Source organism: Cetorhinus maximus, chromosome 16, assembly GCF_964194155.1.
Source record: "Cetorhinus maximus chromosome 16, sCetMax3.hap1.1, whole genome shotgun sequence".
NCBI lineage: Eukaryota > Metazoa > Chordata > Chondrichthyes > Lamniformes > Cetorhinidae > Cetorhinus > Cetorhinus maximus.
Window position 1 is genome coordinate 106,196,774 of NC_135894.1, and position 26,905 is coordinate 106,223,678.

General features: G+C 46.2%; 1 protein-coding gene across 1 annotated transcript in view; it reads right to left on the reverse strand.

Moving 5' to 3' along the window:
• LOC144691915 (ubiquitin-associated and SH3 domain-containing protein A-like) overlaps positions 1–26,905 on the reverse strand; it is a 231,439-nt gene that overhangs the window by 41,702 nt on the left and 162,832 nt on the right. The window contains exons 9-10 of the mRNA XM_078560489.1: positions 13,679–13,801; positions 10,549–10,641 (exon numbers count right to left, since the gene is read on the reverse strand). Coding sequence (XP_078416615.1) covers positions 10,549–10,641; positions 13,679–13,801 — 216 coding nt within the window. The remainder of the gene's footprint in view (positions 1–10,548; positions 10,642–13,678; positions 13,802–26,905) is intronic.

Here is a 26,905-nt window from a genome sequence, read left to right on the forward strand (position 1 = left end):
AAAGTCCTCCTTACTAAATCTGGGGGCTTATGCCAAAATGTGGAGAGCTGTCTCACAGACTAGTCAAGCAACAGCTTTACATAGTCATCCACATGGAATCAAACTTTGCAATGTCCCAGACGCCACCATCACCACCCCTCCCTCTCAATGGGAGGGAGTTGCCCTGGGAGTCCTCAACATTGACTCCAGACCCCATGAAGTCTCATGGCATCAGGTCAAACATGGGCAAGGAAACCTCCTGATGATTATTACATACCGCCCTCCCTCAGCTGAGGAATCAGTACTCCTCCATGTCGAACACCACTTGGAAGAAGCACTGAGGATGGCAAGGATGCAGAATGTACTCTGGGTGGGGGACTTCAATATGCATCACCAAGAGGGGCTCGGTAGCATTGCTACTACCCAAGCTGATTGAATCCTAAAGAACATAGCTGCTGGACTGGGTCTACAACAGGTGAGAGGGAAAAACATACTTGACCTCATCCTCACCAACCTGCAGGACACAGATGCATCTGTCACTATCAGTAAGAGTGACCACCTTACAGTCCGTGTGGAGATGAAGTACCGCCTTCACATTGAGGATACCCTCCATTGTGTTGTGTGGCACTACCACCGTGCTAAATGGGATAGATTTCAAACAGATCTAGCAACTCAAGACTGGACATCCATGAGGTGCTGTGGGCCATCAGCAGCAGTAGAATTGTACTCAAATACAATATGTAACCTCAGGGCCCGGCACATCCTCCACTCTACCATTAGCACTAAGCCAGGGGATCAACCCTGCTTCAGTGACGAGTGCAGGAGGGCATGCCAGGAGCAGCACCAGGCATACCTAAAAATGAGGTGTCAACCGAGTGAAGCTACAACACAGGATTACTTGCATGCCAAACAGCATCAGTAACAAGTGATAGACAGAGCTAAGTGATTCCACAGCCAATGGATCAGATCTAAGACCTGCAGTCCTGCCACATCCAGTCGTGAATGGTGGTGGACAATTAACCAACTCACTGGAGGAGAAGGCTCCACAAATATCCTCATCCTCAATGATGTGGGAGCCCAGCACATCAGTGCAAAAGATAAGGCATTTGCTACAATCTTCAGCCAGAAATGCCGAGTGGTTGATCCAACTCAACCTCCTCCAGAGGTCTCCAGCATCACAGATCCCAGTCTTCAGCCAATTCGATTCAGTCCATGTGATATCAAGAAATGACTAAAGGCACTGAATACTGCAAAGGCTATGGGCCCTGACAATACTTCGGCAATAGTACTGAAGACTCGTGCTCCAGAACTTGCTGTGCTAAAATAAAAGCAAAAAACTGCGGATGCTGGAAATCCAAAACAAAAACAAAAATACCTGGAAAAACTCGGCAGGTCTGGCTAAAATTGTTGATTTTATTTGACTTTATTTATTGAATTTGAGTTCAACAATTTTAGATCATGAACTCTCTCCTCCATCCCCACCCCCTTTCCGATTTTCCCCCTCCTTTTTGTTTTTTCCAATAATTTATATAGATTTTTCTTTTCCCACCTACTTCCATTATTTTTAAGTGTATTTCCATCCATTGTTTTATCTCTACCTTTAAGCCTATTTCGATCCCTTCCCCCCAACCCACCCCCACTAGGGCTATCTGTACCTTGCTCGTCCTGCTTTCTACCCTTAATTAGCACATTCCTTAGATAATATCACCACCTTCAACACCTCTTTGTCCTTTTGTCTGTGACATCTTTTGGTTATCTCCACCTATCACTGGCCCTCTATTCAGCTCTTCTTGTCCCAACCCCCCCTTAAACCAGCTTATATTTCGCCTCTTTTCTATTTTTACTTAATTCTGTTGAAGGGTCATTCGGACTCGAAACGTTAACTGTGCTCCTCTCCGCAGATGCTGCCAGACCTGCTGAGTTTTTCTAGAACTTGCTGTGCCCCTAGCCAAGCTGTTTCAGTACAGCTACAACACTGGCATCAACCCGGCAATGTGGAAAATTGCCCAAGTACGTCCTATACACAAAAAGCAGGACAAATCCAACCCAGCCAATTACTGCCCCATCAGTCTGCTCTCGATCATCAGTAAAGTGATGGAAGGGGTCATCAACAGTGCTATCAAGCAGCAACAATAAGCTGCTCACTGACTCCCAGTTTGGGTTCCACCAGGGCCACTCAGCTCCCGACCTTATGACAGCCTTGGCTCAAACATGGATAAAAGAGCTGAACTCCTGAGATGAGGTGAGAGTGACTGCCCTTGACATCAAAGCAGCATTTCACTGAGTGTAGCATCAAGAAGCCCTAGCAAAACTGGAGTCAATGGGAATAAGGGGGAAAACTCTCCACTGGTTGGAGTCATACCTAGCACAAAGGAAGATGGCTGTGGTTGTTGGAGGCCAGTCATCTCAGCTCCAGGACATAACTGCAGGAGTTCCTCAGGGTAGTGTCCTCGGCCCAACTATCTTCAGCTGCTTCATCAATGACCTTCCCTCCATCATAAGGCCAGAAGTGAGGATGTTTGCTGATGGTTGCACAATGTTCAGCACCATTTGCAACACCTGAGATTCTGAAACAGTCCATGTCCAAATGTGGCAAGACCTGGAAAATATCCAGGCTTGGGCTGACAAGTGGCAAGTAATATTCACGCCACACAAGTGTCAGGCAGTGATCATCTAACCATCGTCCCTTAACATTCAATGGCATTACCATCGCTGAACCCCCACTAACAACATCCTGGGGATTACCATTGACCAGAAACTTAATTGGACGAGCCAAATAAATACTTTGGCTACAAGAACAGGTCAGCGGCTAGGAATTCTATGACGAGTAACCCACCTCCTGACTCCCCAAAGCCTATCCACAAGGCACAAGTCAGGAGTGTGATGGAATACTCCCCACTTGCCTGGATGAGTGCAGCTCCCACAACACTCAAGAAGCTCGACACCATCCAGGACAAAGCAGCCTGTTTGATTGGCACCACATCCACAAACATTCATTCCACCGATGCACAGTAGCAGCAGTGTGTACCATCTACAAGATGCACCGCAAAAACTCACCAAGGCTCCTACGACAGCACCTTCCAAACCATGACCACTACCATCTAGATGGACAAGTGCAGCAGATACATGGGAACACTGCCACCTGGAAGTTCCCCTCCAAGTCACTCACCATCCTGACTTGGAAATATATCGCTGTTCCTTCACTGTCGCTGGGTCAAAATCCTGGAACTCCCTCCCTAACAGCACTGTGGGTGTACCCCCACCACATGGACTGCAGCGGTTCAAGAAGGCAGCTCACCCCCACCTTCTCAAGAGCAAGAACATAAGAAATAGGAACAGGAGTAGACCATTCGGCCCTTTGCTCCTGCTCCGTCAATCAATAAGATCATGGCTGATCTTCTTGTGTTTTGATTTCCACGTTCCTATCTAAGCCCAATAACCTTTGATTCCCTTGCCTAACAAGAACCTCTCTACCTCTGCCTTCAAAATATTCAATGACCCGGCCTCCACCACTTTCTGAGGCAGAGAGTTCCAAAGTCGCACAACCCTCAGAGAGAAAAAAATTCTCCTCATCTCTGTCTTAAAAGGGTGACCCCTAATTTTAAAACAACCCCTAGTTCTGGACTCACCCACAAGAGGAAACAGCCATTCAACATCCACCTTGTCAAGGCCGTTTAGGATCTTGTATATTTCAGTCAAATCACTCCTCACTCTTCTAAACTCCAGTGGAAACAAGCCCAGTCTGTCCAACTTTTCCTCATAAGACAACCCACTTATCCCAGGCATCAATCTAGCAATTATGGATGGGCAATAAATGCTGACCTAGCCAGCAAAGCCCACATCCTTTGAAAAATAAAAGATCCCACCACCCCAGGAATTAGTGGTTGCACTCCTCTATGGCAATGGTAACCTTCCTTAGGATAAGGTGACCAAAACTGTACACAATACTCCAGGTGCAATCTCACCAAGACTCTATACAATTGTAGCAAGACATCCTGTACTCAAATCCCCTTGTGATGAAGGCCAACATACCACTTGCCTTCCTAACTGCTTCTTGCACCTGCATGCTTGCTTTTAGTGACTCATAAACAAGGACACCCAGGTCCATTTTCACATCAGCACTTCCCAACCTCTCACCATTTAAGAAATATTCTGCATTTCTGGTTTCCTACCAAAATGGATAACTTCACACTTTTCCACATTATATTCAATCTGCCATGTTCTTGCCATTTACTTAGCCTGTCTAGTTCCCCTTGAAGCGTCCTTGTATTCTCTTCACAACTTACATTCCCACCTAATTTTGTGTCATCAGCAAATTTGGGAATATTACATTTGTGCTGGGATATTCTGTGCCCGCTGGTGTCAGGCTTGTTCAGTGGTGTAAGCGGACAATATGGTGAGAAGGCCAAAAATTGGTTTCATGACAGCATGAAACCAGTTTGCGATCGTCCGCTCCACCCAGCCGCATTTCCCGCCATCGGGAACTTCATTATAATATGTCAGCATATCCTGAGAGGCCAGCCCGCCGGACTCAACCCCCCCACGCTGGATCGTCCAGCAAGAGAGAATCCAACCATCGCCCCTTGATGATCAATGGCATTACCATCACTGAATCCCCCACTATCAACATCCTGGGGGTTACCATTGACCAGAAACTGAACTGGATTAGCCATATAAATACTGTGGCAACGAGAGCAGGTCAGGGGCTAGGAATCCTGTGATGAGTAACCCACCTCCTAACTCCCCAAAGCTCATCCACCATCTACAAGGCACAAGTCAGGAGTGTGAAGGAATACTCCCCACTTGCCTGGATGAGTGCAGCTCCCACAACACTCAAGAAGCTTGACATCGTCCAGGACAAAGCAGCCCGCTTGATTGGCACCACATCAACAAACATTCACTCCCTCCACCACCGATGCACAATAGCAGCAGTGTGTACCATCTACAAGATGCACTGCAGGAATTCACCAAGGCTCCTTCGACAGCACCTTCCAAATCCACAGATGGGAATTCCACCACCTGGAAGTTCCCCTCCAGGTCTCTCACCTTCCTGACTTGGAAATATATCGCCGTTCCTTCACTGTCACAGGGTCAAAATCCTGGAACTCCCTTCCTAACAGTGCTGTGGGTGTACCTACACTACATGGATTACAGTGGTTCAAGAAGGCAGCTCACCACCACCTTCTCAAGGGCAACTAGGGATGGGCAATAAATGCTGGCCGAGCCAGCGAAGCCCACATCCCATAAATGAATATTTTAAAAATCCGCCGGGAGGAGACATACCGTAGCGGGGCCATAAAATTCTGGCCGATGTAAAAGTCTACCATATTATGGTCACTATTTCCTAAAGGCTCCTTTACAGCCAGGTTATTAATTAGCCCTTTCTCATCACATAATACTAAACCAAAAATACCCTGACCCCCAGTTGACTCTTTAATGTACTGCTCCAGAAACCCATCTCATACATACTCCAGGAATTCATCCTCCACAGCATTAGTGCTAATTAGATTTACCCAGACTATATGTAAATTGATGTCACCCATTATTAATGTATTACCCATATTACATGCCACTCTAATTTCCTGATTTATACTGCCCAACATTACTACTACAGTTTGGTGGCCTACAAACAACTCCCAGCAATGTTTGCTGCCCCTTGCTGTTTCCTACATCTACCCAAACCGTTTCTGCATCTTGATCCTTGGATCTAACATCCTCTCTCACTAAGGTACTGATCTTGTCTCTTATTAACAGCACTACTCACCTCCTTTCCCTTTTTTGCTTATCCTTCCTAAATGACAAATACCCTTGAATATTCAGTTCCCAGCCTCGGTCGCCCTGTTACCAAGTCTCCGTAAAGGCAACTAAATCATGCCCATTTACCCTATTTATGCCATCAAATCATCTACCTTGTTGCGAATGCAACGTGCATTCAGATAGAGTGCAGTTAACTTTGTGTTTTTAATATCATTCTACATTCTTATCCTAATAGATGCTTGTCTTTGCTTCGTCTGTGTCCTAGTTCTGCTTACTACGTTTCTACTTCCTCTTACCAGTTTTTCTTCCTTCCAATCTGAGCTCCCTCTTAGGTTCCCATCCCCCTGCCAATCTGTTTAAACTCTCCCCAACAGCGCTCGCAAATTTCCCAGCAAGGATATTCGTCCTCGTCCTGCTAAGGTGCAACCCGTCCATCTTATACAGGTCCCACCTGCCCCAGAACCAGTCCCAATGCCTCAGAAATCTCATGCGCCCCATCATGGACCAGTTCTTCAGCTACGTTTTCCATCACTCAATCCTCCTAGTCCTATGCTCAACAGTGCGTGGCACTGGGAGTAATCATAACATTACTGCTTTTGAGGTCCTGCTTTTTAATTTATTTCCTAACTCTCTAAAATCTGCTTTCTGAACCTCATCCCTCTTCCTACCTATGTCATTGGTACCTATGTGCACCACGACCTCTGGCAGTTCACTCTCCTCAAGAAGAATGTCCTGCAGCTGCCCTGTGACATCTTTGACCCTGGCACCATAGAGGCAACATACCATCCTGGAGTCACGTCTATGACTGCAGAAATGCCTGCCTATTCCCCGAATTAACACTTCCCCTGTCACTATTATTCTTCCACTCTTCTTTCTCCCCTCCTGTGCAGCTGAGCCACTCGTGGTGCCAAGGACTGGGCTCTTGCTGCACTCCTCTGAGGAACCATTGCCCTCACTAGTATCCAAAATGGAAAACCGGTTAGCAAGCAAGATCGACTCAGGGTACCTCTGCACTACCTGCTTGGTTCTTTAAACTGCCTGGTGGTCACCCATTCCCTCTCTGTCTGCATGCTCCTAACCTGCGATGTGACCACCGCCCTAAAAATGCTATCCACTAAGCCTTGTGGATGCACCACAAAGACTCCAGCTGCCAGTCGAGTTCTGAAACCTGGAGCTCAAGCTTCTGTAGCCAATGACACTTCCTGCAGATGTGTTTGCCTGGGACACATGTTGCGCCCATGACATCCCACATGCCACAGGATGTACATTCCACTTGGCCAAGCTGCTCTGCCATACCTTAACTTTACAAAGTATTTATTATAAGTAGAATAACTTGCCAGTTTTGCTGAGAAGAGAAATGTCGAAGCTTTTCATCTTGCACTAATCAGGACACTTTACAAGAATACCAATGCAAGGGGAAAGCAACAATTTATACTGTATGAGAAGAGAGTGCTGATTGGTTGGAAAGTGGACTTTGATTGGTAAAGGCAGTGCCATGGGGAATGCACCAATTGATAGTGACTGGCAGTTAACTGCCAAGCATTGTTTGAAGTTTAAACCACGTATTTTGACTATGATTGGTCAAGGGATTGCCCTGAGGAATGAGTCAGTGAATGGCTGTCACTTATTTTGTTTAGCTGAAACATGCACAATGTGTGTACATGTTCTTTCTGTCTGCAAAGAACAGGGCCCTGTGCAGTAATACATGTAGCTTCCAATACACGCAAATATGCCAAACTGTGAGCCTGACTGACAATCTTAAATTGGTTGTCAGCGTAATTTTTAGCACACTGAGGGTTATTTAGCAAATGTTATCCAATCATGGAATCATACCTAATGTTGGACACTGTGTTGTGTTTGAGTTTTGCAAGAACAGGCTGATTGGATATGGTCTGTAGCTTGCCAGTGCAAACAGCAGCTGGGACATGCTGTTTGATACGATCCACCAGTCTTTGGGACGTACAGCCTACATACCTAGCATCTGTAAAGAGAATATCATTTTTCCTAATGTCACTGGTGAGGGAGGGGCTGTGTCTAGGTTGTGTATGTGTGTGTGACTAATTTAATTAGACTGAAGGTTTATATTATTAAAGGGGTTAAGTGTTAAAGCAAGCATTTTGAAATGGGGATAGGCGAGTTAAGATGAGATCCCAGTAGATACAGTATGAATGGAATTTGCATTAGGAGAAAAGTGAGAAGTGAATTGTTCGCTGTTGAATTTCAAAGAGGCATAACTAGAAGTTTTACAACCAGTCAAAATCGTAAATAAATAAGGCAAAGTTATTCAGTTTACTTTTCCTGAAGTACTGGCCATACTGACAACATGAAAGGCTTTTATACCCTGGGAAAGGAAATTCCAAAGAAAGCTTAGAACAATGGGTTTAGAGATAAAAGGGGAGCAAATATATTTAAGGTAAGATTGAAAGCTGTATGAGGGGAGTGGCCATGTGAGATCTCGAAAGGTGGGCTGTGCGAAGACAGACCTGTGAAAAACAGCCTCTAGCCACTGCAGAGAAGTGCTTCTTTGTTCCAGAAATCCTTGTTTTGTTACAAACCTTGGATTTCCATCGTCTAGGGAAAGGGAAGCTTGCGGTAATATTATTGGATGTGTTACAGATTAAGAATCTATTTGGACTGTTGCCTGGAAAAGGGTGTATATTTGGGAGTCAAGCTAAGTAGAAATCTTTTGGGAAATATTGTAAGACTAAATAACTGTAACTGTAAACTTGTATGTTTAAGTTTAATATTTAAAATCTCCAAAAGTGGTAGTGGAATCTTTATTTCTGACTTCAGTGAACATGCCTTCTTGTAATAACAATACAAATTGCAAATTGTTGTGATAGTTTGGCCAAGTTTCCCTTTGGGATTTGGTCAGCCCGGCAATTATCACCTGCCATAACATAACATAACATAACATATCACACTGGCACTGAAATTCATATACCACATTACTCATTTGTGTGATAGGCAGAATGTCTTTTTGGCTTGACGTTAGCATCCTGTTAGTGGCAAATACCACCCATGTTGCTACTGCATAGTAGCAGTGTGAAACAGCTTGCTTCACCTGTTGCTCAAATTTTTGAGATACCTTGCCCCTCCAGGGTAATCTGAGGTAGACTGGATACTTTTCAGGGCCAAAAGTGATGGTCTTAAGCCCATTCATGAATTTGTGTGATATGTAGCACAAAATGATCTGATTAGGGTAGCCATTATCCCGTAGAATGCCATTGAAGTGCCCTATTTCAGCCTCAAGCTAGCATGGTGAGCAAATGGTTCAGACCCTATATGAAAGTTTACCGATAAGACCAATCTTATAGTGTGTAGAACTGTAAGAATCCCAACGTGTGTATTGACCAGTGAAGGTAGGCTTGCGGAAGATGGTGGTAGAGAACTTCCCGGCAGATTTCTCAACTAGTGCGTCAAGGAAAGGGAGTTTATTTGACTGCTGCATTTCAAAGGTGAATTTACCAGTTACTCACCAATCAGCTTCTTTCCCTGTACTGAATTGAAAACCAAATAATGGAGGCTGAAAAAGGTAGAAAAAGAAAGGAACACCTCCTTCCCCTCTTCCCTGAACTCTCTCACTCACCAACCTCCCAGATGCTCACTCTATCCAAGTCACACTCCATCTTTCACATACATGAAGACAGATATCAACTTTTCTTCCTTTTAAATAATCCCTCATGTTGTTTACGTGCTATTTCTAATCAATTCTGCTGCTAGGAGAGTGGGACATTACCCTGCTCTGGACATGCAGAATCCTGCTGGGAGAGTGGAACATTACTCTGCAAAAATCAGTGAAATAGCAAAGCAGATTAAAATACTTAACACAAGTTTGTAAGGAGAGCATTACAGCTGAGAGCAATGAGGTTAGGCTGAGGGATAGTGAAAGAAAGAATAGAATATGAAACAGAGGGGAAAAGAGTCCTAAGAATAATGTGCATGGGTCAGGGAGTTTGTTTACAAGTTATTGTACAAATCTTTAAATATAATGCTTGAGGAACAAGAGGCATGAATTGAATGGAGAGATAGAATGTTATAATGATTACAGAAACTTGGCTCAGGTCAGGTGAATTTCCAGCTATAATATTACTGGGAGAGAACATAAATGTAATAAATGGTGAGCTACCCAGGTGGATAGGAGTTGATAGTTCACCATTAACTGGCTCACTAGCAGAATCCAGATCATCCTACCATCTCTGACAGATTGGATGCTCCTGGCTATCAAGAACAGGAATCTTACAAGCCATGTGAAGGCTGAGGGGGGACCTGATAGAGGTATACAAAATTATGAGGGACATAGATAGGAAGAAACGGTTCCCCTCAGTGGAGGCGTCAATAACCAAGGGGCATATATTTAAGGTAAGGGGCAGGAGGTTTAGAGGGCATTTGAGGAAAATTCTTTTCACCCAGAGGGTGGTTGGAATCTGGAACACACTGCCTGAGGGGGCGGTAGAGGCAGGAACCCTCACAACATTTAAGAAGTATTTGGATGAACACTTGAAGTGCTATAGCGTACAGAGCTACAGGCCAAGTGCTGGAAAATGGGATTAGAATAGATAGGGGCTTGATGGCTGGCACAGATACGATGGGCCGAAGGGCCTGTTTCTGTGCTGTATAACTCTATAACTTTATGTGCTGTTATCTGGATAAATGTCAGATAGTATCCCTGTGCACATGGGAGCCACCAAGCCATTGAGTGTTCCTACAGGGAGAGAGGGTGCTGCAAGCAGAAACTATACCTGTGCAGTCACTTGGTTTTGAGATATTTAAAAAGTGCATTTTGCAGATGGTATTGTCACACAAACCTACCTTTCAGAACATAGTGAGCAGTCTGAACACATCGCAAAGCAGGAGAGGAGTATACACATTGGATCATCAGTTCCTTCTCTTGAATTGCTTCACCTAGTTACAAAATAAAAAGAGCAGTTCCTTAGTCTGGAACTTAAAAATATATCTCAGCTACATTTTGAAACATAAATGTAGAAATTCATATTGATCCACATAAAATCATAACATTTTACAGCACAGAAGGAGGGCATTCGGCCTATTGTGCCTGTGCCGACTCTTTGAAAGAGTTATTCAATTAGTCCCATTGCTCTGCTCTTTCTCCATAATTCTGCAAATATTTCCCTCTTCAAGTAATTATGCAATTTCCTTTGGAAAATTACTTTTGAATGTGCTCCCACTGCTCTTTCAGGCAGCACACTCCTGATCACAACAACATGGTCTCTAAAAACATTTCCTCATGTTACATCTGGTCCTTTTGCCAATCACCTGAAATCCATTACAAAAATAAAAATACCTGGAAAAACTCAGCAGGTCTGACAGCATCTGCGGAGAGGAACACAGTTAATGTTTCGAGTCCGTATGACTCGACCTGTCAGACCTGCTGAGTTTTTCCAGGTATTTTTATTTTTGTTTTGGATTTCCAGCATCTGCAGTTTTTTGCTTTTACCTGAAATCCATTCCATGGTTGCTGACTCACCTGACACTGGAAACATTTTCTCCTTATTCACTCTATCAAAAATCCTCATGATCTTGGAATCTTCATTAAATATCCACTTAAACTTCTCTGCCCTAAGGAGAACAATGCATCTCTTCCTGTCTCTCCGCATAAATGAAGTCCCTCATTCCTGGTACAACTCTAGTAAAGCTCCCCTACAGCCTCTCTTAAAGTCTGGTGCCCCAAATTGGCTACAGTACTCCAGCTGGGGCATAACTGAGGCAAGTCAGCCATGGCTCGGTGGGTAGCACCCTCCCAGAACCAGATATTGTGGATTCCAAGTTCTGTCCCAGAGACTCAGGCACATAATTTAGACTGACACTCCAATGCAGCATTGAGGAAGTACTGCACAGTCGGCGGTGCTGTCCTTTGGATAAGATCCACATCTGCTACTCAAATGAGTGTTAACGGTCCTGTGTTACTGTTCCGAAGAAGAACATGAGACTGATCCAAGGTGCCCTGGCCATTATTTATCCCTCAATCAACATCACAAAAACAGATTACCTTGGAATGGGACTGACTGGGTTGCTCAAAGGAAAGCAGGAATTGACTTGGGCTAAATGGCCTCCTTCTGTGTTGTCATGACTCTTTAATCACATTGCTATTTGTGGAATTTTGCTGTGTGCAAATTAGTTGCTGCGATTCCTATATTCCAACAGTGACTACACTTCAAAAAGTACTTCATTGGCTAGAAAGCGTTTCGGGACCAATGATCATAAGAAATGAGCAGGAGTAGACCATTTGGCCCCTTGAGCCTGCTCTGTTATTCAATAAGATCATGGGTGAATAGTGGCCTCTACTCCACTTTCCTGTTGGCCCCCATAACTTTTGACTCCCTTGTAGATCAAAAATCTGTCTAACTGAGCCTTGAATATATTCAATGACCCAGCCGGTGTCCTCGTTGACCACATGTGCAGAAAGTCCTGTCAGCTGCAGAAACTTGAGCTCCGGGTTTCAGAGCTCGAGAGGCGGCTGGAGTCAGTGTGGTGCTTCCGCGAGGCTGAGAGCTACATGGATACCACATTCAGAGAAGTAGCGAAAGGGCCTGGAGACAGAGAGGGAATGAGTGAGCACCAGGCAGTCCAAGAGAAGTAGGCAGGTAGTCCCCTGGGGTCCCGCTATCAAATCGGTTTTCTGTTTTGGAACTTGGTGAGGGAGCTGGTTCCTCAGAGGAGCGCATTCAGAACCAAGTTTGTGGCAGCATGAGCTGTATAGGAGGGAGGAAGAAGAAAGGAAGAGCTATAGTGATAGGGGATTCATTGGTTAGGGGAACAGACAAGCATTTCTGTGGCTGTAGACGTGACTCCAGGATGGTGTGTTGCCTCCTTGGTGCCAGGGTCAAGGATGTCACAGAGCGGCTACAGGATATTCTTTTGGGGGAGGGTGATCAGCCAGAGGTCGTGATCCATACTAGGACCAATGACTTAGGTAGGAAGGGGGATGTGGTCCTGCAATCAGAATTTAGGGAGCTAGGTAGAAAATTAGCAAGCTGGACCTCTAATGTAGTAACCTCCGGATTGCTCCCAGTGCCACGTGCCAGTAAGTACAGAGATGGAGGATAAGGCAGATGAATGCGTGGCTGGAAAGATGGTGCAGGAGGGAGGGCTATAGATTCCTGAGACACTGGGACTGCCTCTGGGGGAGATGGCACCTGTACAAGTCGGACGGGTTGCACCTGAACAGAACTGAAACTGAGTGCCTTGCGTGGTGCTTTGCCAATGCTGTTGGGAGGGCTTTAAACTAACTCAGCAGGGGTGTGGGAACCAAGAGAAAATATTAGAGAGGAAGACCAGGGTGCACAAAATACTGGGAGGGACAGATAGCACCAGTACAGAGAATAGTAAGTTAATAGGTAAAGTCGGGGTAAGGGAGAAAGTAACAAAAACCAAATCAGGGTTACTATGCATGTATGTGAATACACGGAGTATAGTAAATAAGATTGGGGAGTTACAGGTGCAGATTGCCATGTGGAAATATGATATTGTGGCGATAACAGAGACCTGGCTCAAGGAAGGGCTGAACTGGGGGTTAAATATTCCTGGGTACAAAGTGTTCAGAAAAGATAGGAAAGGAGGAGGGGTGGCGGTATTGGTTAAGGAGAGCATTGCAGTGCTGGAGAAAGAGGATGTCCCAGAGGGTTCAAGGACAGAATCAATTTGGCTAGAGCTAAGGAACAAAAAGGATGCAATCACATTGCTCGGTGTAGTCTATAGACTGGCAATAGTGAGAAGGATGTAGAACAAATCTGCAGGGAAATTACAGAGAGATGCAGGTATTATAGAGTAGTTATAATGGGGGGCTTTAATTACCCAAATGTAGACTTGGCCTGACATAGAAAAATACTGTCATTTGCAACTGGCAATAAGGTTCAAATTGGATGACTGAGCCAAAAATGCCAGATTCTGAAATCTATGAACTACAGCATCTTAAACTTACCCATTAGTCTAGACTGGAATATCCCACAGGATGATAAGGGAGCATCATGTTCATAATCCTTGGTCCCACCAACCCTCCGTGGGATACTGGGAGGGAAGTTTAAGTCTGGTCTGATATATCTTCCTAAAAATATGAAAACAATCTTTATCAGACAGTTCTGCTTCATGGGCCTGAAATTCCAGTGTCTTTCCTATGTAGCAGGGCAGGATTTATGTGCACCAATCTCCTTAGAAACAGATACATGTTCAGCCAGAAATCCCATTGTTTAGCATAATTCTGGTTGGCTGCAGATGAAGTGCAATAGATGAGAAATGAAAATAGAAAATGCTCGAAATGTTCAGCAGGTCTGCTACATCTGTGGAGAGAAACAGAGTTAATTTTTCATCAAAATGAAAAAAAAACAATTAGGTAAGTGCAGAGCCAGTAGGAAAAGAAAGAAGCAAAGCAAAACAAGCTCATGATATCTTTGGAGGTTGGAAACCTCACAGGCCGGAAGAAAGTGGAGTTTGGCCACAAGTGCAACATTTAAAGGCAGAATATAGATAAAGAGACAAAGTTGTTTAACAGGAAATGGAAGAAAATTGGACTTTATCTGAAAGTGAAGAATGTGCAGGGTTACAGGGAGAGGGTGGAAAAATGGCACTAAGTGAATTGCTCATTTGGAGAGCTGGGGCAGATATGAAGGGCCAAATGGCCCCCTTCTGCATTGTGATTTCTGTGAAAAGGAGCATCTAATGCCACAGAAAGTGAGTTAAAGAATCTATCAACTGGAAAAAGGACAAGAAGGGAACCAGCTTGTTAGTTGCAGGCAAAGCACCAAGCCTAAGTGACGCAGACGTTGAGATAGAAGGACCCTCAGTATGGGGAATTTCAGGCAGAAGCCCCACAGCTCCATCATTCATAGAATAATTGAATCATAGAATGATACAGCACAGAGGAGGCCTTTCGGCCCACATTACCCCTTCAACTATTTATCTAATTTCCTTTAGAAAGTTACAATTGAATCTGTTTCCACTATCATTTCAGGCAGCGCGTTCCAGATCACAACAACTCGCTTTGTAATAATAGTTTTCCTCACAATGCCTCTAGTTCTTTTGCTAATTACATTAAATCTGTGCCAGTGGAAACAATTTGTCTTTATTTACTTTATCAAAACTATTTCCATACTTTGAATAGCTCTATTAACTCTGCCCTTACCCATTTCTGCTCTAAGGAAAATAACTTTCTGATTGTCAAAATCCTTTCATTCCTGGTACAATTCTAGTTCATCCCTTCGGCACCCTCTCAAAGGCTTTGACATCCTTCCTGAAGTTTGAAGTCCAGAAGTGGACACAATACTCCATACTACTTCTCAAGGGAAATTAGGGTTGGTCAATAAATGTTGGCCTCGATGTCTACACCCCATTAATTAAGAAAAGCACAAAAATAATCTAGCGCTGAGCAAGTGTTTTATAAATGTTTATCATAAGATCATAAGAAATAGGAGCAGGAGTAGGCCATTTGGCCCTTTAAGCCTGCTCCACCATTTAATAAGATCATGGCTGATATTATTGTGGCTTAAACTCCACCTTCCTGCCTGCTCCCATAAGGCTTGACTCCCTTGTCAATTAAAAATCTATTAGATTCAGCCTTGAACATATTCACTGACCCAGCCTCCATTTCTCTCTGTGGAAGAGAATTCCCCAGATTAATGAGCCTCGGAGAAAGGAAAGTCCTCCTGATCTCTATCTTAAATGGGAGACCCTTTATTTTTAAACTTTGCCCCATAGTTCTAGGTTCCACCATGAGAGGAAACGTCCTTTCAGCATCTACCCTGTCAAGCCCCCTCAGAATCTGATATGTTTCAATGAGATTATTTCCCATTCTTATCAACTATAATGAGCAGAGGCCTAACCTGCTCAACCTTTCCTCATAAGACAACCCCTTCATCCCAGGTAAAAGCAAAATACTGCGGATGCTGGAAATCTGAAACCTCAGCAGGTCTAACAGCATCTGTGGAGAGAAAGACGGAGTTAACGTTTTGAGAAATCTTTCAAGGCTCTGAAGAAGAGTCATATGGACTCGAAACATTAATTCTATCTTTCTCTCCAGAGATGTTGTTAGACCTGCTGAGTTTTCCCTTCATCCCAGGAACCAGCTTAGTGAACCTTCTCTGAACTGCTTCCAATGCCAGTACACCCTTCCTTAAGTAAGGAGACCAATACTGTACATTATTCCAGGTGCTGTCTCACCAATGCTCTGTACAGTTGTAGCAAGACTTCCCTACTTTTATACTCCATCCCCCTTTCAAAAAAGGCCAACATTCCATTTGCCTCCCTAATTATTTGCTGTACAGAGTAAGGGGACGCACGAAGAGGAGATCACACCGGGCGTGGGATGTAGACAGAGGGTGTAGTTGGGAATTTGGTTCAGGTGGGAATTTGGTGCAGAGGGGCAGGTGCTCCTTTTTCCACTTTTTATTCAGCCTTCAGTGGTTGGTGAGTTTTCTTCTTTTGTCGCCAAGCTAGGTGAGTGCAACTTTCTATAACTTTAAGTTATAAACTAATTGACTAATTAAATAAATAAGGTTGGACAGAAATGGCAGGGCTGGTGGTGGGCTGTAACTGCAGCATATGGAAATCTGTGGAATGAACTGCAATCCTGGACAACCAGATGTGCAGTAAGTGTCTGCATCTTAGGCAACTTCAGCTTAGAGTTGCTGAGCTGGAGTTGGCGTTGCAGACATTGCAGGGTATCAGGGAAGGGGAGAGTTACCTGGACACTTTGTTCCAGGATGCAGTCACACTCCTTAGGTTAGGCAAAACTTTAGAGCTGGTCAATGACCAAGGACAGCAGCGTGTGACTGTGAGTCAGGTAAAAATGGGCAATCAGCATGTAGTGATGGAGGAGCCTCAGCTCCCTGACTTTGTCCAACAGGTATGAGGTGCCTGCTACCTGTACGGATGAGGAGAAGGACTGCAGGGTAGATGAGCGGACTGGCCATGGCATCCTTCAAGTGGATGGAGCGAAGAGGAATGTGGTAGTGATAGGAGACAGTATAATTAGGAGGATAGATACTGTTCTCCCCAGCCACGACAGGGAGCTCCGAAAGTTGTGTTGCCTGCCTGGTGCCAGGGTTAAGGACATCTCCTCATGGCTGGAGAGGAATTTGGACTGGAGGGGATCCAGTTGTCATAGACAATGTGGGAGCCAATAACATGGGTAGAACCAGGAATCATGTTCTGCTAAGCGAATTTGAGGACTTAGGGTCCAAATTAACACACAGAACATCAAAGGTTACCCAAGCCACACACCAACTGGCATAGGGTCAAGTAGGTTAGAGAATGAAATATATGGCTCAAAGAGTGATGTGGGCAGAAGGTGTTTCGATTCACGGGACACTGGTACTCAGGGAAGAGTGAGCTATTCCGTTGGGATGGGTTCCACTTGAACCAGGCTGGGACCAGTGCCCTGGCCAATTGTATAGCTAGGGCTGTGGACAGGGTTTTAAACTAACAGGGTGGTGAGGGAGGTGGGGGGAGTGGGTTCAGGTGAAGGGAGATTTGGAAATCCAAAGAGAAAGGTCAAGGTATGGGATCGGTATAGTGATGTGGGTGAAGACAGCAATATGGGACAGGAAGGGACAGAGAGTTTAACAAAAATTGTGCATCAGTGAATAGGGTCTGCAGGGGATAGAAGTAAAAAAATGAAATTAAAGATTCTTTATCTGAATGCACAAAAGATCTATGATAAGATGGATGAAGTCGTGACACAAATAGAAGTGAATGATTTCAACCTAATTGCCATTACAGAGACAGAACACTACAGCACAGAAAAACAGGTCATTCGGCCCTTCTAGTCTGTGCCGAAATATTATTCCACTAGTCCCATTGACTTGCACCCAGTCCATAACCCTCCAGACCTCTCCCATCCATGTATCTATCCAATTTATTCTTTAAACTTAAGAGTGAGCTTGCATTTACCACGTCAGATGGTAGCTCGTTCCACACTCTCACCTCTCTCTGAGTAAAGAAGTTCCCCCTAATGTTCCCCCTAAACCTTTCCCCTTTCACCCTAAAGCCATGTCCTCTCATGTTTATCTCTCCTAATCTAAGTGGAAAGAGCCTACTCGCATTTACTCTGTCTATACCCCTCATAATTTTGTAAACTTCTATCAAATCTCCCCTCATTCTTCTACGCTCCAAGGAATAAAGTCCTAACCTGTTTAATCTTTCCCTGTAACTCAACTCCTGAAGACCCGGCAACATCCTAGTAAATCTTCTCTGCACTCTCTCAATCTTACTGATATCCTTCCTGTAGTTAGGCGACCAGAACTGCACACAATACTCCAAAGTTGGCCTCACCAATGTCTTATACAACCTCACCATAACATCCCAACTCCTATACTCAATACTTTGATTTATGAAGGCCAGTATGCCAAAAGCTTTCTTTACAACCCTGTCTACCTGTGACAGCACTTTCAGGGAATTATGTATCTGAACTCCCAGATCCCTTTATTCCTCCGCACTCCTCAGTGCCCCACCATTTACTGTGTATGTCCTACCTTGGTTTGACCTTCCAAAATGTAACACCTCACACTTTTCTGCATTAAATTCCATCTGCCATTTTCTGGCCCATTTTTCCAGTTGGTCCAGATCCCTCTGCAAGCTTTGAAAGCCTTCCTCGCTGTCCACAACGCCTCCAATCTTAGTGTCATCAGCAAACTTGCTGATCCAATTTACCACATTATCATCCAGATCATTGACATAGACAACAAACAACAATGGTCCCAGCACAGATCCCTGAGGCACACCACTAGTCACAGACCTCCAGTCTGAGAAGCAATCATCCACTACCACTCTCTGTCTTCTCCCACACAGCCAATTTCGAATCCAGTTTACAACCTCTCCATGGATATCAAGTGTGTGAACCTTCTGAACTAACCTCCCACGTGGGACCTTGTCAAAGGCCTTACTAAAGTCCATGTAGACAACATCCACAGCCTTTCCTTCATCTACTTTCTTGGTAACCTCCTCGAAAAACTCTGCAAGGTTCGTTAAACACGACCTACCACGCACAAAGCCATGCTGACTATCCTTAATCAGCCCTTGGCTGTCCAAATAATTGTATATCCGATTTCTCAGAAAACCTTCCAATAATTTACCTACTACTAACGTCAGGCTCACTGGCCTGTAATCTGTAATTACCTAGTTTACTTTTGGAGCCTTTTTTAAACAACGGAACAACATGAGCTACCCTCCAATCCTCCGGCACCTCACCCTTGGCTAAGGACATTTTAAATATTTCTGCCAGGGCCCCTGCAATTTCTACACTAGTCTCCCTCAATGTCCGAGGGAATATCATGTCAGGCCCGGGGGATTTATCTACCTTTATTCGCTGTAAGGCAGAAAGCACCTCCTCCTCTTTAATCTCTATATGTTCCATGAAACTACTGCTTGTTTCCCTTCCTTCCTTATACACTATGCCAGTTTCCTGAGTAAATACTGATGCAAAAAAACTGTTTAAGATCTCCCCCATCTTGTGAGGCTCCACACATAGACGACCACTCTGATCTTCAAGGGGACCAATTGTGTCCCTTACTATCCTTTTACTCTTAATATACTTGTAGAAACCCTTCGGGTTTACCTTCACATTATCTGCCAAAGCAACCTCATGTCTTCTTATTGCCTTCCTGATTTCCTTCTTTAGTATTTTCTTACATTTTCTATACTCTACAAGTACCTCATTTGCTCCATGTTGCCTATACCTGCTATACACCTCTCTCTTCTTCTTAACCAGATCGCCAATATCCCTTGAAAACCAAGGTTCCCTATGCCTGATAACTTTGCCTTTAATCTTGACAGGAACATGCAAATTCTGCACTCTCAAAATTTCGCCTTTGAATGCCTCCCATTTACTGAACACATCCTTGCCAGAAAACAACTTATCCCAATCGACTCTTCCTAGATCCTTTCTCATTTCCACAAAATTGGCCTTTCTCCAATTTAGAATCTCAACTCGAGGACCAGACCTATCCTTATCCATAATTAACTTAAAACTAATGACATTGTGGTCACTGGACCCAAAATGTTCGCCTACACATACTTCTGTCACCTGACCTGTCTGGTTCCCTAATAGGAGATCAAGTATTGCATCCTCTCTCGTTGGTACCTCTATATATTGATTTAGAAAACTTTCCTGAACACATTTGACAAACTCCAAGCCATCCAGCCCTTTTACAGTATGGGAGTCCTAGTCAATATGTGGAAAGTTAAAATCTCCTACTATCACAACTTTCTGTTTCTTACATCGGTCTGCTATCTCTCTACAGATTTGCTCCTCCAATTCTCTTTGACTATTGGGCGATCTATAATACAACCCTATTGGTGTGGTCACACCTTTCCCGTTCCTCAGCTCCACCCATATGGCCTCTGTAGACGAACCCTCCGGGCTGTCCTGTCTACGCACAGCTGTGATATTTTCCCTGACTAGTAATGCCACTCCTCCCCCTTTCATCCCTCCCCCTCTATCACGTCTGAAACAACGGAACCCCGGAACATTGAGCTGCCAGTCCTGCCCCTCCTGCAACCAAATCTCACTAATAGCAATAATGTTGTAATCCCACATGCCAATCCACGCCCTAAACTCATCTGCCTTTCCGACAATACTCCTTGCATTGAAATAAATGCACCTGAGAACATTTCTATCACGTACGGACCCTTGATTTCTGTCTATACATGCATTCCTCGCTTGACCTTTATCCTCCTCCACCTCACTATCTGCTCTAACACTCTGGTTCCCCTCCCCCTGCAAATCTAGTTTAAACCCCATAGGGCGGAATCATCCCAGATTTGCACTAAGTGCTGTAGCAGCCAGGTAAAATGACATTCTACCTACTGGCCACAATGGTGACTTCTCATGCCATATCATCCCAAACCCACCACATTACTATACATTCCTGGAAAGCACGTCGTTTCCATGGCGGGCGGGCTCTCATTCAGCCGCCATGTCATCACCTCACCACTTCATCACGCTGGATGCCATATTTAAAGTACAGCTGTGCACACACCTCTCAATGCTTCCAGCCCATGACTGCTGCATGGAACACATGGCCACAAAAGGCAAGAAGACTGCAGCCCCCAGGTTCAATGACGTGTCCCTTGAGTGCCTTTTGGACACAGTGTAGGCCCGCCCAGACAGGCCCCAGGATGGGCAGCAACATTACTAACCTGGAGGCTGTGGCAGTGGTGGTCAGCACCAGCGCCCTGCAAAAGAGGATAGCCACCCAGTGCCGCAAGAGGATGAATTATCTCCTCCGTTCTGCCAGGGTAAGTCACTCTTCTAATCACCCTCAACTCTCAAACCCATCACACATCCACAGGGCCCTTACTCACTGCCAGTTCAAGGGTAAGTCACCATTCACTCTCACACACACCATCATTGTCCTCATCCCGTCCATGGGATCACTCACCACCCACACAGGCCAGGCATACTTATCATCTGGCCTGGCAGGCATCCTGCTTACACTCTCTCTATCTCTATTCATGCAGGAAAAGCTGGCACACAACAAGAGGGAGAGGTCACAGACTGGTGGAGGAATGCCCGACATCAAGAGCCTCATGGTCTTTGAAAACAGAGTCATCCAGCTGGCCAGTGAGAGTCTGGACCGTTCCTGTGGCTGATGGTGAGGTCGGCGGTGCTCTACCAAGTGAGGATCCAGCAGTGCAACATTCATCTGACAACCATGCTGTGAGTGATGTGTCCTGTTTCACAGGCCACTGCCATGCACTAATTATCTCCCCTTGCTTTTGCAGGCACATCTGAGAAACTGCCAAGAAAGTCCACAACCCAGGGCCTCCGATCAAACCCTGAGGGAAGCTCAGAAGAGGAACCCCTTGAAACCCTCCCTGAAGTCCCATCACAGTGCTCACCCATGCCCTCCACCAACGCAAAGACACATACCTCACTGGACATAGCTTTACAGTAGCCTCGGGATCACATTCTGGTGAGCACATCGCACTGTCTGATCCACAGCAGGCGGAGGCAGGGACTTCCCAGGTGTCTGGCACTCGGAAAACGAGTGGAGGCCAGAAATTTGCTGAGTTCGAGTCAGATGAGGAGCCCCTGGACACGGTCATGTCACGGTTGCTGGAGCTGCAAAGGCAAGCTCGGGAACATCAGGAAGGGATATGTGCTGCACTCCCCAGATTGCAAGGCACGATGGAGGAGTCCGTTCGCTTTCATGCTGAGGTGATAGCGCCGGCATTCACCAAGGCCAACACTGGTAGAATAGCGCCTGCCATGGAGACCTTGGTCCAGGACATCACTCCTGCACTGCTGTGCGTGCTGAACTCCATCGCCAACACCGTAGTTGGCCTCCAACAATGTGTATGCAAGAGGGGTTCCGGGCAGCCCGACCTCACTCCAGCTGCCCCTTCTCCTTAAGGAGTGAGCCTGGGGCCCTCAGGCACTCAAAGGGAGGAGGATTAGCAGGTGCATCACACGGGGTCATACATCCAGGTGACTCCGGGAGTGTCCGGCCCATTCCAAATCCCCACTTCCTGTGATCTCAGCAGCTCCAACTCCACAATCTGAGGAGGGTGCCACTGCCACACAGCAGGACCCTGAAAGCAGGAGGGGGCCCTCCAGTTCTCAGCCCTCCAGAGGATGCCAAGGTCATCACAAAAATGAGTACTTATGGAAGTGGCCCTAGAAATAGTGGATGCATTGGTGATCATCTTCTGAGATTCTATAGACTCTGGAACAGTTCCTACAGATTGGAGGGTAGCTAATGTAACCCCACTATTTAAAAAGGGAGGCAGAGAGAAAACAGGGAATTATAGACCAGTCAGCCTGACATCGGTAGTGGGGAAAATTCTAGAGTCCATTATAAAAGATTTAATAGCGGAGCACGTGGAAAACAGTGGCAGAATCGGACAGAGTCAGCATGGGTTTATGAAAGGGAAATCATGCTTGACAAATCTATTGGAATTTTTCGAGGGCGTAAATAGTAGAGTTGATGAGGGGGAGCCAGTGGATGTGGTTTATTTGGACTTTCAGAAGGCTTTCGACAAAGTCCCACATTAGAGATTAGCGTGTAAAATTAAAGCGCATGGGATTGGGGGTAGTGTGTTGAGATGGATAGAAAACTGGTTGGCAGGCAGGAAACAAAGAGTAGGAATAAACGGGTCTTTTTCCGAATGGCAGGCAGTGACTAATGGGGTACCGCAGGGATCGGTGCTGGGACCCCAGTTATTCACAATATATATTAATGATTTAGATGAGGGAATTAAATGTAATATCTCCAAATTTGCAGATGACACAAAGCTGGGTGGGAGGGTGAGCTGTGAGGAGGATGCAGAGATGCTTCAGTGTGATTTGGACAAGCTGAGTGAGTGGGCAAATGCATGGCAGATGCAGTATAATGTGGATAAATGTGAGGTTCTCCACTTTGGTAGCAAAAACAGGAAGGCAGATTATTACCTGAATGGCTATAAATTGTGAGAGGGGAATGTGCAACGAGACCTGGGTGTCCTCGTACACCAGTTGCTGAAGGTAAGTGTACAGGAGCAGCAGGCGGTAAAGAAGGCAAATGGCATGTTGGTCTTCATAGTGAGAGGATTCGAGTACAGGAACAGGGATGTCTTGCTGCAATTATACAGGGCCTTGGTGAGACCACACCTGGAATTTTGTGTGCAGTTTTGGTCTCCTTATCTGAGGAAGGATGTTCTTGCTATAGAGGGAGTGCAGCAAAGGTTTACCCGACTGATTCCTGGGATGGCGGGACTGACATATGAGGAGAGATTGAGTTGGTTAAAATTATATTTACTGGAGTTCAGAAGAATAAGGGGGGAATCTCATAGAAACCTATAAAATTCTAACAGGACTAGGCAGGGTAGATGCAGGAAGGATGTTCCCAATGGTGGGGGAGTCCAGAACCAGGGGTCACTGTCTGAGGATATGGGGTAGACCATTTAGGACTGAGATGAGGAGAAATTTCTTCACCCAGAGAGTGGTGAGCCTGTGGGATTCGTTACCACAGAAAGTAGTTGAGGCCAAAGCATTGTATGTTTTCAAGAAGGAGTTAGATATAGCTCTTGGGACGAAAGGGATCAAAGGATATGGGGAGAAAGCGGGAGCAGGCTATTGAGTTGGATGATCAGCCATGCTCATAATGAATGGTGGAGCAGGCTCGAAGGGCCGAATGGCCTACTCTTGCTCCTAGTTTCTATGTTTCTATGTTTCTGCCTATGGCTCCTTGTTCTGATGAGCAGTGTTCATGTTACTCAGATGTGAAACCTTTCTGCACAATATAAAGGCAGATGTCTCAGCCCAGGGCTTCTTCCCTGTGCTTTGTGCAGCCTTCAGACCACAGTGATGGTCCGGCCTCACACTCCCTGGAAATATTAGTGATACCTGCACCTCGACGGTGCTGGTCATTGCTGCCAGAATGTTGTGGGGAGGCGCCACAGAGTTCTCTCATTCCCTCTGTGTGCTCTCAGCACCTTTAAAGTGGGGCTGGCCCCCATCTCTTCCACATGTGTGGCTCATGATGCTGTGCTCCTGAAGGGGTCACGTGCTGAAAGCGGACAAAGGATCAGATGCTTTTAAAGTTTCATGGCTGCATCCCCATGATATGGCCCTGATCATAGAGCGCAAGTGAGCTGCCCTCAGTCAGACAGGAGTTGGACATTCTCAGAGGTTATGTGAAGATCTATGGAGTGTCCTCACTGCATGCTGTCATCATCCTCCTGCAATCGAGTGACTATTGGGGTCTCCACTGCATTTCCATGACAGGTGCGTTCTCACAGAGGGTATGTGCACTGCCATAAGCCAGACTGGAGTCAAACATTCACAGATGCGATGTGAGGATCTATGGGGTCTCCTCACCGCATGTCGTCATCATCCGCCACAAATCAGGCAGCTATGAGGACCTCCCGAGCGCACCTGCCTCGTCTGGTCAGTACGAGGGCCTCATCCCCGTCATCACCACCTTCAATGACCTCCTCACCCTCATCCCCATCGGTGCACTCCTCATTGGAGGAGACCTCCAGCTCCTCCATCTCCTCCTCAGCCAGCTCCTCTCCCTGTTGCAGCGCCAGGTTGTAAAGGGCACAGCAGACGACGATGCGTGACACCCTCTGTGGACTGTATTGCAGGGAGCCACCAGACCGCTCCAGGCACCGGAACCTCATCTTCAGCATCCTGATGGTCTGCTCCACCAAGATGTGAGCTGCAGTATGAGCCTCATTATAGCGTCGCTCTGCTGCAGTCTGAGGCCGCTGCACGGGTGTCATCAGCCACGTCCTCTGTGGGTAGCCCCTTGTCCCCGAGGAGCCAACCCTGCAGCCTCTGTGGATCCTGGAAGACCTCAGGGATTTGTGACCGACTGATGATGTAGGAGTTGTGCACACTCCCTGGAAACATTGCGCAGTCCTGTAGGATGCGTTTCTGATGGTCACACACCGGCTGCACATTCAGCGAATAGATGCCCTTGTGGTTGGTCTAGTCCACCATGTGTAGCGACGGAGATCTGAGCGCCACGGGAGTGCAGTCGATCACACCCTGCATCTTTGGGAAACCCGAATCTGTGCGAATCCAATGGCCCTTGCATCCTGGCTGTCCTAGTCCCGGGCGAAATGCACAAAGTTATATGCCTTCACGAAGATGGCATCCATGACCTCATGGATGCATTTGTGGGTAGAGGCTTGTGCTATTCCACAGAGGTCACCTGTGGAACCCTGAAAGGAGCTACTGGCATAGACATTGACCGCCACAGTCACTTTCATGGCCACAGGCAGTGGATGCTCTCCATGTCCTCTTGGCCACAAATCCTGCAGTAGCTGGCAGATGTGACCGACCAGTTCCCTAGACATGCACAGTCTTCGGCGACGCTGGTTCTCAGTCGTCTGCAGCTATGAAAGGCGGGGTCTGTAGACTCTGGGTCAAGCTAGGTTGACCAATGACGGCTCGCTGTGGATCTTCAGCAGCGTGTGCCGGATCCTCAGCCCCCTCTTCTTCCTGAGGATACTCCTCCCTCTGGCACCTCCGTCGCTCTTTTCTCCGTCGTCTCTGCTCTCTGTACGCCACGAGGCAAACAGCTAGTTCACCAGGCTCCATGCTCCTGATGTACTCCTCTTGCAGGATGAAAGAGAGAGATGCATGGGTTAGCTTGGATATACTAAGAACCTCTTTCGGTTAAGTCTGAAGGTCCCTTAAGGCATCTGGAGAGTGCTGGCCACCAGTTGGATGGCCAGAGTTTAGTGCGCTACATGGCTGCCTGAAACCCCACCCACCTCCGCCCCACTCCACCTGACCGATTGGCAGCAGCTTTGCCCATTGGACTGTATGCTGTGCTCTCAGCTCAGATACAGGCATTCTCCTAACCCGCACTGCAAGGCTGCGCTGTTAGCTTGAACCATGGGGGAGACTGGTCCAAACTGGGATGATGACATTGCACAGGGGCTGTGAGCGCCTCTGCCAGTGACTGCTCCATGACCAGCTTTAGCAACGAGAGTGTACAACATGCCCTGTCCAACTGTTTTGCAGTCCACTAAAACGCTCATTAGTTTACAGTCTATGCCCGAGGACTGAAAAGCTCTGGAGCACTTGGTGGTATTTTGATGCCTCTGCGTTGCTTGAATGGGCAGAGAAGCTTGAGGCCCGACTCCAATCATATCGATGTGGCTGCGTCTGAACTGTCTCAGCTGCAGAGGAATGGTCACTTTATACAAGGTGTCCCTAATGTGTGGCCACTTCCCACCCCCCAATGCCTCAAGTGCTTATGCACTAACTTCAGCCGCAGGGCAGCCCTTGCTCTCACCCTTAATTCGCCTCAACCGCAGGGTGGCCCTTGCCCCCACGCCTCTAACATGCAGCAACATTGAAGTCCAACAGGCGTCCCTTGCAAGTGTTCCATAGTGTTACTGTGTACTCACCTCTGTGTTCCCCTCAAAGTGCAGCCTGCCAAGTGCATGCTGTTGTGAACCGTGTCTGCGTGCAATCACGTCAATGTGGACGGACGATCCAGCGGCGGGGATGAGTCCGGTGGGCTGGCCTTATGATGACATGTTTATGTATTACAATGATGTTCCCGACATCCGATGGCAGGAAATGCAGCATGCCAATGCTGGGCCGAGCAGATGACTGCAAACTGGTTTCACAATGTCGTGAAACCGATTTTTGGTCTTCTCGCCATATTGTCCGCTTATGTTGCCGAGCACGCCCGATATCAGCAGGCACAGACAA